The 12,191-nt window shown below is 50.0% G+C and overlaps 1 protein-coding gene across 1 annotated transcript in view; it reads right to left on the reverse strand.

The window, feature by feature from the left end:
* Positions 1-6,863: 6,863 nt before the first annotated feature.
* The window catches only part of LOC123824660 (death associated protein), a 55,331-nt gene continuing 50,003 nt past the window's right edge, over positions 6,864-12,191 (reverse strand). Inside the window, exons 3-4 of the mRNA XM_045847946.1 lie at positions 10,204-10,246; positions 6,864-8,847 (exon numbers count right to left, since the gene is read on the reverse strand). Coding sequence (XP_045703902.1) covers positions 8,734-8,847; positions 10,204-10,246 — 157 coding nt within the window. The 3' untranslated portion in view covers positions 6,864-8,733. The remainder of the gene's footprint in view (positions 8,848-10,203; positions 10,247-12,191) is intronic.

Below are 12,191 nucleotides of genomic sequence, written 5' to 3' on the forward strand. Positions count from 1 at the left end.
CTTGACTGACAGTCCTCAGGGGTTCTCCAGCTCTTCTTTGCCTCCACACCCTCCAAGGGGCCGGGAATGCCCTTCAGGAACCCCAGTGATCCTCAGGGGGGACAGAGCAGCACAACACGGCTTGCAGTGCGGATGAGGACAGACACGTTTCAAAGGCCTTCCGAGTTCTAACGTCCTCCATTAGAGGTTTTCCCCCAGGACGGTCAGGCAGAGCCCGTTAGCCCCAGGCCCTGTGGGAGCCCCGGTTCTGGTGGTCTGCCTCGGCCCACACAGGCTCTTGCAGCAGGCACAGAGGTGTCCCTGCTCCTTGCCCAGTGCTGCACTGCTGTCACAGTTTATGGACTCTGTCATCTGTGTGTGGCTCAGCTGCTGGGGTGGCCTCAGTGCCAGGAGCAGCACCCAGACTGACTGGGTCAAGACCTTTCTAACCACGATGGGAAGGAAGAAGGATGGCCCGTAGGAGAAGCCCATCATTTCTTCCCAGAGTTGAGTATGCAGCCTGGTAAGAGGCCTGTTCCTTGACCTTCTACGTGGGAAGCGGGGCAGGGCCGGAGGGAACTAGTAAGGTAGATGGTAGCTGCTAGCCTGTTCTCTGGACATCATACACTTAGAATAGCAGGCAAAGAGGGAAAGTGGACCTGCCATGAAGTAGTGAGAGTCTTGAGTCTCAGCCTGTGATGCTGAAAGTGTCACTCAGCACAGTAAGCCTGTAGTCCTGAACCCTGGCCCATGCTGGCGCTCTCTGGGTGAGAGTCCAGGAAGGTAGAGCATGGCGCTGACTTGAGAAATTGAAGAATAGAAGCAACAAAGTGTTTAACTACTCTGATTTTCTCTTCTCTCTACTATAAGCACGTAAAAATCAGGCTGCTTTCTTAAGAAGGCATGGACAGAGGGTGGTTCAGGGAATCGGGGTGAGAAATGCACACAGCGTGCTCCCTGAGCCCAGGCCGTGGCCCACGGTTTCTTTCCCTGCATCCTTCCCGACGAAGGAGTGCACAGGAGGGTCTTACTTGGGTCTCTTTCTACACCCAGCATAGAGAGTGATGGCCCGTTGATCCTCAGGGGACATCTGTTCCCCTGAGAAAAGGGCTTTGGCCATAGGCAGCTCCACAACAAATTGGGGGTCAAGGTGGCTCTGGGTGGTCGTTTGGTGCCTGGGTCCTCATCTCTGTCTCCCAAGAGGATTATGGGTACAACGGGTACCCAGAGCTAGCCGAACTGTGACCTATGATGGCACAGGTCCCAAGACTATCCTCACTTCTGACACCAACCTCTAGGTTGGGGGGAGTGGATTCCCAAAACTACACCTGGTTCAATAATTTTCTAAAAGGACTGACAGAACTCACGGAAGGCTACTTTACTCATTTATCACAGGGACAGGATCCACAGTAAGATCAGCCAAAGGAGAAGATGTATGGGCAGTCCAGGAGAGTTCCTAACTCAGAACTCCCGTTGTCCTGGGGGTGCGTTGCCCCCCTGCCATCAGTGTGTGACAATGTCTGTGGAGTGGGGTGCAGCCAGTCAGGGAAGCTCACTTGAGCATCACTGTTCAGAGTCTGTTGGGCTACATTACAGAAGCAGGACCCAACTGTCTCCGCATCTAATTGTTTGGCAACCTGAGGACTCTTCTCTTCCTCACCCCTGGGGCCCTACTGCCACAGGGGACAACTTCTGCTGGTTGATGAGAGCCACGTAACCCAAAGAATACCTGGGCTCTCCGAACGACAGAGGACACCAGAGATGGCCTGGTTGGTCAGAGTAGGGATGGGAATCAGATGGGTGGGAATGAATTGAGTGTGGAAACGACAATAAAGGGTCACCTACTGGCTATGTAAATTAAGTTATTTTACCACATTAAGCCTGTTTCTTCATCTGTATAACAGCAATAACAATGTCTACCAGGTAGAATTGCTGTGACTGGAACATAGTAACTGCTTATTAAATATGAGAAGGAAAATGATGATGATGGTGGTGGTGGTGGTGGTGAACGTGACAGTGGTGATGGTGATTGAGGACAGTGATGGTGGTGGTGGTGGTGGTGGTGGTGAACGTGACAGTGGTGATGGTGATGGAGGACAGTGATGGTGGTGGTGGTGGTGGTGGTGAACGTGACAGTGGTGATGGTGATTGAGGACAGTGATGGTGGTGGTGGTGGTGGTGGTGGTGAACGTGACAGTGGTGATGGTGATTGAGGACAGTGATGGTGGTGGTGGTGGTATTGATGATGATGGTGACTCAGGTCCAGAATCTACTCCTGAGAGAAATCTGTGCCCTTCAATGCCTTTGCAATTCATGAAAAATTGTGTAACTCTCATTAAGTTTATATAGTTTAAACATAGCCTTAATTAATAAATGCCCCTTTATCATCATCTTACATTGAGGTTATCTAATTGTTCCTGAGGAAAATACTTGCTTATCAAGTCAATACCAACTCTCTTTAGGCACTGCCACAGCTCTGTGCCTCAAAGTGAGGATCTCCTGGTCTTGCTGTTGTTTCCCAGGGTAACTTTCCTTGGGGATCCTTTTGACACGCCAAGAGCCTCTACAAGGGTAGTTAAATAATGTAACCTACTAAGTTGAAAAACATTAGTACCAAGGCATGAGAAAAACTTCAGCTGTGAAACCCAAATAATAAATATATCAGGGATTTCAGTTGTTTTAACTGTCACGATGGGCTTAGGATCCTAGGGAGGTTAAATGTCTGTGACTTGGCATTACGTGTCATCTGAGGGGGTTTCTTTTTGTCTTTATGTAAATCTGACTCCAAACTCTTTTTCTTGGGTTTTGTTTTTGGAGGCTTTTTTTCTTTTTTGGAAGGAGGCGGTTACTGTTATTTTTGTTTGGAGAGCTTTTCCACTCCTAAGTCTGTCTGCTTAAGCCCAGGCTTACACCAACTTGTCTGACAGGAGGCACGTGTCAGGATGTGGGTTTCTCGCAGCCGTCCCGTGGGGTGAGGGCAGACGCTCACCCACAGCGAGTGCTCCGGCTTCCCGTTTGCTTCTCCGTTCTGCTGCGGTGCGACATCTCATACTCTTCGTTTCTGGTGACCAGAATTAGGATGAGCCCGAACCTCCTGAAAATGGGGCTCATTGACGCCGAGTGACTTCTGTCGTCACACGGCTCCTCCAGTTCGCTGACAGCACCCTGAAATAGTGCTTTTCAGAGGTGACTGAACCCGAAAGTTTCCAGCCAACTGACGTACTGAGGCAGAGGCATCAGTGGCACCGGAGGCAGACATTTTTATGATAAAGCATGTGGCTTTCACAAGCTCTTGTTTCATTTCCTGCTGTAAAATTTGTGTGCCTGTTTTTTGTCCCGCATGATGTCATCTAGTTGTACGTGTTGCAGCTGAAACACTTCAGTGTCCGAGGGATGGAAAGGATGTCCGTGTCCCAAGTCTACAGTCTAGGTGGCCGGGGTGATGGGGAAGTGCCAGGGGCTTAAGAGATGACCCCATTCTTCAAGAGTTCACAGCTAGCCTTGTATTTCTCCTTCTGTGATGGAAACCAGGATTTGTGGAGGGGTGCTGGGGGGTGGGGGAGGCTGTGCTAGGAGACGTGGACGCGAGGCGAGCTGACTCTCTGGCCCCCCAAACTTTAACTATACTCATTTCATTGCCCTTCACTCCCTGCTTAACTGCAGAGAGACACCAATTTTTCTCCTTTGTTCTTCACTTACATAACTAATAACAAGCATCTCACTGATGCTTATTACTTCAAGAAGAAGAAGAAGCTGTGTAAGCCCAGACGCCAGGAGGGGGAGGATCTTGGACACTGAGAAGGAGAAATACAAGATTGCAGAGCAACGCAAGGTTGATCAGAAAGCCATGGACTCGAAAATTCTGCCAAAAATCAAAGCTGTTCCTCAGCTCCAGGGCTACCTCCGCTCTCACAAATGGGCTTTATCCTCCCAAATTGAAGTTCTAAATTTCTTTTGAAAAAAACTAATTAAATAACTGATCTGTTAAAAACAAAATAAACAAAAAACCCAAACCAAAACTAATTACAAAATAATACTTAAAACAGGATTATCTACTGATAACCCCGAGGTTAATCGGTTTGAGACACACGCGGTCCATTTTGGAAAACAGGCTGTAATAATTTGGACAGAGATTTCTAGACCTTCTTCTGAGAATAGTTAAGTAGCTGAGACAAAAGCCTGTGTGTTTGTGGTGCCTGTCGAGGTGAGTGTGCTGGGGAGGCCACCGAGGGGAATGTACCTTTGCTTTTCTTTATATCGGTGCCTGGGAAAACAGCTCTGATGCCGTAGAACTGTTGCACGCCTCCCTGAAGGAAAAGGCTTGCTTTGTCTAAAAATTTCCATTGCATCGAGGAGCAAAATCTGCATCATAGCAATTTGCTATTTTCTACTCCAGGGACTGAAATGCAGACACAGCTTGAGTTTCTTTAGCTGCTTCCACTTCAGTGTCCTCGCCACTGAAACACATATATTATTCCCTCCCCTACCCCCCAAAGATTCCAGGATGAGGGGAATTGACCTTTAATTGTTTAGTGTATTTATTGCATGTCACGGACTTCTAGAACAGGACTGTTAAGGTTTCTGAGCCTTGACACTGTCATCATTTTGGTCTGGATAATTCTCGGTGGTGGCGGCTGTCCTGCGGATTGTAAGATTTTCAGCAGCATTCCTGGACTCTGCTCAGTGGACGCTGCCCACTAGCATCTGTCCCCAGTCCTCAGCTGTGACAACTAAAGATGTCTCCAGACATTGCCAGATGTCCCCTGGGGGCCACACTGTCCCCAGGTGGAAGGCACTGCCCTAGAGACAATGAAGACCGTTATCAGAACTCTAAGCACATTCCGTATTCTCAAATCATCTCTACATAAAGAACAATGCAGGCAGGTTTCTGGCAATTTGGGCAAAAACTGAGCCTTTGTGCTACAAAATGTTGGGCTCTTTTAGGTGACCCTCAACAGCACAGAATGACAATGCTGAAATGTAATCAAAAAGCTCATTCAGGGCTTCTGGGTAGAGTTCCAAATCTTCCAGATTATATCACGTTGGGTCTTTTCCAGTTGACAAATTGGATTTTTTTTTGAAAGCATGGCAGTTGAATTTTTAATAATATCTAGAGTTGTGGGGGAGGATGAAAAAAATGAAAATAAATTAATTTTCTTGTTGTAAGTGCCCTTAATCGAATTTTAGAAAGTCTGTTTGGGGAAGAGGAAGTTAAACGTTGGACAAAACATGATGAGATGCACAGATGCTTCAGTGTGGTCAAAGTAAAAACAGATTCCAGGTGCTCCAGGGTCTGAAGAAAACGAGCGGCAGTGAACTCGTGTGATGAGGGGTTATTTCACGCGTCAGCTTGGCTAGGCCACGGTGCCCAGAGAGGTGGTCCAATATTATTCTAAGTGTTTCTGTGAGGGTGTTTTTGGTTGACATTTATATTTAAATTAATGGACTTTGAGTGAAATACAATGCCTTCCATAATGTGGGTGTACCCCATCAAATCAGTTGGTGGCCTTTAATAGAACAAAAACTGACCTCTTCCTGCCCCAGTTCCTGAGTGAGAAGAAAGTTCTGCCAGCAGATGCCTTTGGACTTGAACTGCAACAACGGCTCTTCTCTGGGTCTCTGGCCTGCCGGCCCATCTTACAGATTTTGGACTTGCCTGCTGGCTTCCAAAATCACGTGAGCCAATGCCTTAGAACTAATTATCTACCTACCTACCTACCTACCTACCTACCATACACATCCTATCAGTTGTCTCTCCAGAGAGCCCTGGCTCATACAACTGCAGAGGAAATTCCAAGCGCTCAAAGTCTCCTGGTTAACTGTCACCACCCACAGCCTCCTCTGTCTTTCAGGAGCACATGGCTGTAGCTGCCTCCTGGAAGGGTTATGCAATGCCTTTGTTGTTGTTGTTTTTGTTCTTATACTGCAAAGGCCAGCAGGATGCCAGGTCTTGGGGAAAAAGGTTCACTCTGGGTTTGTAAGAAGAAGCATTTGAGCAGCACGGCAGCTGTGAAGTTAGAAAACGCTGCAGAACAGCAGAAGAACACCCCAGGCTGCTGAGGCAGGCAGCAGATGTTTCAGAAATAATTTATCAATTAAAAATCTGCTGGGGCTGGCACTGTCTCCCGCCCCCCGCCCTTCCCCGTAGCCCTGCCCTCTCTCAAGGTGCCTAGGTGCGGTGTTTCTGCAGCTGGCTGGTCCTTGTTCAAGGTGGGGGCCTGTCACACCCTTAGGTTTTGCTCCCCGACGCACACACAGGCTCACACGCGTCCACACCTAGCCTGTGGAAGAACCTGGACCGAGGATGGGCAGCAGTTTTGTTCTGCATCGGGCACGTGCTTGTGTGCATGTGAGCCAGCACTCCAGGTCGGAACACACCCCAGGTCCTCTCCGGGTGAGGAAATGGGGTACTGGGTGAGAAAACACCAGGAGTCCCCCCCACCCCGCCCTGCCCCAGTGCCAATCTGCGTGACCTGATTCTGGATCTTGAGGCTGAATAGCTGTGATTATTTTTGTATCCTGTTCATACCGGTTACAGGAGACGTTTGGAGAAAGGCAGATGTCTTGTTTGTCAAAAGCTGCTCACAGCCGCCCCTGGGATTCCTGCTCGTAATTCCTTCCTAAGTCTGTTCCCGAAGGACAACCAGCACAGGGCCAGCTGTAAGACGTTTTAATCAACTGCCTTAAGCTTTTCCATTTTAGGGCATTTGAAAGTGGGCGATTGGACTTGAAGTGCCACATGTCCAACTTCGACTTTGTGTCTGGGAAACAATTGTGAAAATACTCATCACGCATGACTGTTCTTATTTCTATAGAAACCACCTAACAACTCCAGTAAAATGTAAAAGAAAAATCCTTGAAATATAAGGAAAATCAAACCATGATAAGAAATGCAGGGGATTTATTATAATCAGTATTATTCTTGAAGTTAACAATTGATAAACTCATTCAGGAAAACATTTTGCTTTCAAAGATCCGGAGCCCCAGATGCACGCCACATGCAGCTAAAAGCACATGAAATACGTGCCCTGGGAAACACAGCGCAGCACTCCTGGCTGCAGACCCAGGAAGTACTGGTGATGCGTCTGAATTTTTGTAGTGAAGGGTGCAATGGTCTAATAGGGCTGACCTAGAGCTGCCTTCTCTCCGCAGCTCCTCTGAGATGCGGCTCTAGGAGGTGGGGGGTGGGGGGGTGGGGGGTGGGGAGCTCTTTGCTCGGCGCGCCTCACAACAGTGCTGTCCACTGGATCTGCAATTCCAAAGCCGGCCCCAGGGTATGCCAGCATCTCAGAGATGAAGAAATGGCAGATGTGATGATGCGATACCTTTAAGGTTAGACTCCAGCTTCTGCAGGTCAATGGGGCGGGAAACCAAACATTGCCTTTAGAATGCCACGTGCATTCTTAAGGTGGGGACAGGTCTCTGACTAGGTCTGCATCACTTCTACCAGCCGGCAGCTGTGGATTTGATAATGGCATCAGAGAGGCTGGTGTGCAAGCCGCTTGCTGCACACTGCTGGCCTGCAGCAAAGGCCACCGTGGGTAAGTGGGGCAGTTGGGGACACCCTCTCCAGAAGCAGATGCTCTGGAGGATCTGAACATCTGAGTAAAGGAGCCCTTTGGCTTCTCAGAAGAGCAGGGCACTCCACAGCTGTGAGCCAGAGAGCAGGCTAGGGCGACTCCAGGCAGAAAATGCATGCAGAGAGCAGGGCCCTCTGACGAGCCCCAGTGAACGTGGGCCCAGGCGAACGTGCACTCAGGCAAAAGGAATTCTGGGCAGTTGGACTGATTGACAAACAGGTTTTTCTAGCTCAGATGGAATGCACTATTGCTATTTCTCCCTTCGGAGACAAAGGGCAGGTTTTTGTCTGGTTCTCTATGGATTCAATGCTCTTTCTGTGCATCCTATGCTCTTGCTGTAGTGTTCCAGAATTAGCCATACGTCTGTTCCCCCACCTGGTCAGTGCTCACTTCCAGAACTCAAAACAGCTCTAGAGGCGCATACTGACAAGCACGGGTTTGCCCCGTTCCTCTGGCGAAGCCTGTCCTGGTGCAGAGGCAGCGCGGGACCCACGCTGAGATGTCACCCTGGAAGTACTACCTTTGGGCAAACTACCTACATTCTAATTTTTCAGCAAGATGACTTGTGGGATAGATGAGCCATTTCAATGATTCAAGCTTTTCTTTGGTTCTCCTGGGACTGCCTGGCGCTGCCCTGCACAGGGATCCCTTGCCGAGCACGGAGTGACACTCAGGGTTGCTGTTTTCAGTCTTCCCAGCTTTGCCTTTTGAACCCCACCCCCATAATTAACACCTGCATTTCTTATGCTCTGTTAATGTTAAGGCTGAATTGTCCTAGTACTGAAAACCATGAAATGATTGAACGTTTCCCCTTAATTGTAATGCAATCCTCCCAAATTTGTGCCCTCTTGTTTTTGAGACCACCTGCAAACATTTTAGTCAATTGCTGAAATAGAACTAAAGCTAAACTCTGAGCAACTTCACTTTGCTCAGGACTCGGCAAGTTCTGCTAATGGCACTGTGGTCCTCGGACACCAACCAGGACTCCCTGGAAACAAGGTTTGGGGTCTGTTTCTAGTATTTGATACAGAAATGTAAGGCAAAGGAAGGGCGCTTTGCTTGGCCTTAGATTTCCCAGTGGAGCCGTGTTTTGAAGACGCAGTTCTCTTTGCCGGGGAAATACCAAATGTCGGGAAACCAGGCACGGCTGCGGAGGGCGCTGGGTCCTTGCTGGTCACTTGCGGGGCTGCTGGATGTTCTGGGTTCTCGGGGACATGTGCTTGTCTATGGAGGCGTGGGGCTTCTGGTGAGCCACCTGGGCGGCCGCCGGGGGGAAGTCTTTGTCGCCCTGTAGGGGACAGAGAAGGAACGCATGGGTTCATCAACACCAACGAGCCACTGGTTCGTGCAGGAGCGAAGCCCCAACCCCGTGCCCACCGTGTCCCTGCAGCGCAGGTGACGGAACGGGGACCTGTGGCCGGCAGAAGCCTGCCTCCTGGGCTGCGCGGGTCCCGAGACTCTCGGGAGAGCTGAAGGGGCCCTGAGGCCCACACAGCACCCGGAATGTGAGAACGCTCGCTGCCTCTCACTGGGAACTCTGTTTGGGTGTCTTGCTTCTGCTAGAACTGTTCTTGTAATCTTTTGAACTGGGGGCCAGACAGAACTGAATCCAGGGTCTTAAAGGCAGGTTTGTCACCACAACTGCAAGGCAAGAAGGAAACACACAGGGCAGGGCTGAAAAGTGTGCGGTGGCTCCTGCCTCTCGGCGAATCTGCCAAATCCCGGAGAAGGTGCCCGGCTGCTCTAGGGGAGGAATCACCCTCTCCCGCCAGCAGCACCTGCGTGGCCAGGGCAGGTGGGGCCACGGCTGCTCTGGCCTAGACAACTGACCATGTTTGACCTTGAAACGGTGTCTGCATTTAATTTCCTCACATGCAGTGGATGTGTCGCTCGTCTGTCCCAGAGTCTCTGGATGGCTGTGGTGAGCTGTCCCTGGCAACGGATTTTCTTTACACATCACACGCTAAGTGCCCAGATGCACCGGGAGCCACAGAGCTCCTGGGGAGGATGGTGTTACTGCGTCCTCCTCAAAATGGGAGTTAGCTAGCTGGCGGGAGGCCCGTAGTTACAAATTGCTGGGTCTCCCCAAAGAGGGAGCTCTTGAAACGTCAAGGGTGTGATTAAAAGCCATGAGTTTAGTCCTGGGGTTGGCGAACATTTTCTATAACGTGTCAGGCAGTAAATATTTCACGGTTTTTGAGTCCTATTTCCTGCCTCAAGTGTTCGGCTCAGCCACGGACAAGGCATGTAGCATGGGTGCAGCTGTGTGCCACGGAAACCTTACCTGTGGACACGGAAACCTGAATTGTGTATCATTTTCATGTGCCACTACCCAGAACTCTTATTTCGATTTTTTTTCAACCATTTGAAACTGTAAGAGCATCCTCAGCTCACAGGTCTCCCAGCAGCACGTGGCCGGGGGTAGCTGGGACTGCAGGGAAGGGAGACAGGTGGGGGAGGGGAGAGGCAGCTGCGCCCACTCCCGCTGTGAGCTCCAGGTTGTCACTGTGCGCAGTTCCTCACTGTGCGCTCCGGGATGGGAGATGACAAAGCACCGCCGGACTGGACAGAAGAACGGCGTTTAGCAAAGACAGACGGAACCGAAAGAGCACACGCTGAGGCCGGGTTTGAGGGAGGCACTTACCCGGGCGATCACACCGGAGATGAACACGGTGGGTTTAGGCGGACTGCAAGACAAGAAGGGAAGAGGCGATTTAGCAGAAAGACTCACAAAAGGGGACCGGACTGTGGCAGGCGACGGGAAAGCAGATGAGGCTAGTTTTAGGGGAGGGCAATGAGCAGTGGCTGAGGAGGGAGGCGGAAGTGGGAAGCAAACCCCTTCCTCTGTGTTTTCATCACAACCACCACCTGGGCTCAGGACACCTTCGAGTCCTTCTCCCGAGGTGAGCTCAGGCAATAGATTGCAGCAAACAGCAGGTGAGCTGCCGGAAAACACTTCCTTTTTATTCTTGTTCTTTGGTTCATCCTCAGTGCGTAACTATGGGCAAGCCCAGTGGTTTTGGTTTCGGGAGATTATAGACATCGTTGCTCGTTGAAGCAGGAGAACAAAGTCTCACGGGATGAACTTGGAGACTCTGAGAAGCTCCCTGTCCTGTAGCCCGAGGGTTCCCTTCCACAGTCTTCATGGAGCCTGTGGCTTCCAGCAGCTTCTAGTGCGTGAGATTCAGAGCCAGTGCAAGGCTCCTGGCCCCTATGGGACCCCAAGTGGTAGAAATGTAAGGTCTGTCTGAAAAGCTATTGTCATTTTTAACGTCTTTTATCATACTGAGCTCACCCACTGTCACCAAAACTGAGGGGATGGATTATAGGGCCGAAGTGATACGCATTTCTCGTTGAGAAGCCGACAAACGAAGACGTGTTAGAATCACTTATAATTCTACCACCTGGAGACAATCACTGTTAACACAGTGGCTATCCTTCCAGTCTTTCGATGGATAGGCAGACACTCTTGTGTTCTTATTTTCTTTTGCTTTTCTTAGAAAAAGAGTCATATGTTTAGTGATCTGCTTTCTCTACTTAGGATGCAGTGAGCAGATGTGCATGTTATCACGTGCTCTTCTGTGCATTCTCAGATGGCTGCATGTGTCACAGCTTTAGCATATCAGAACACAGTTCCAGGGAGTACACAGGAGCACGCACCTCCAAGATGGCTTGGGCAGGGACAGAGAGACCTGGGAGCGATGGGTGACTACGCGGCGAGTCCAGTGGGGACAGTGTGATGGGGGTAGCTCCAGGGGTGGACGGATTTGCTCCAGGCCGGTCTAGCTGGGCAGACAGTGGAATCCATCCGTGAGCTGCCCAGCTTGCCTCCCACCAGCTCTGCTGCTGGGTCCTTAGAGGGAAACCCCTCATCTTAGCTCTGTGTTGCTTTAGGCAAAAGTCCCCATGTTCCGAAAGTTCACTGTTTAAATCCCAGAGAGTTTAGCACAAACACCCCAAATTCCCCCAAGTAATTTCTGCTACTCCAAGAGAGTAAGAAACTTCAGGTCTTACTAAGCAGTCCTGAAATGTCCCCATATGACTGTGGCTTTACTTAGCTTTTGTTGTGTGGTTAACTGGCCTGGATTTTTTCCCCTTTTATCACAAATATGATAAAATTGGCCACAGGATCAATAGCCAGGCAGAGATGAGTAAGCTCAGCTCAAGTGTAAGCCCCTCCGTAGTATGTTTGGGTCTGTGTGAATCCAAACATGACTGCAGTGACTGCTCACTCCACCCCGGGGAGGTCCGCCCAGTATTCACGGTCGAGGGGTCTGTGTGCAAAGCTTGGAAACTATGCTCTGGATTCTCACTGTTTTGGAAAGAGATATGGAAATGGCAGCACAAACATTTCTTAACTGTTGAATGTTCCTTCAAAAATCTAGGAGGAGCCTGAAACGGGGATGGTTTGTCCTGATAACTAATTTTGCAGCATCACCTTCCAGAAGGGCCCGGCCCTCTGCAGGTACCACGAGTGCAGTACGTGGCAGCTACCATCGTCTCCACTCTTTTTATTGGCTTGTGACCTGAGTCAAGGCTCTGAAGGCAGAAACAGAGACGCTCCCTCCCTGCCTGCAAGAACCCGATGAGAAAGTCATCCGCGGGGAGTGACTCTAGTCAGAAGAGAGAGAG

Source organism: Phyllostomus hastatus, unplaced genomic scaffold (genome assembly GCF_019186645.2).
Source record: "Phyllostomus hastatus isolate PE091 unplaced genomic scaffold, TTU_PhHast_1.1 phas_contig_58, whole genome shotgun sequence".
NCBI lineage: Eukaryota > Metazoa > Chordata > Mammalia > Chiroptera > Phyllostomidae > Phyllostomus > Phyllostomus hastatus.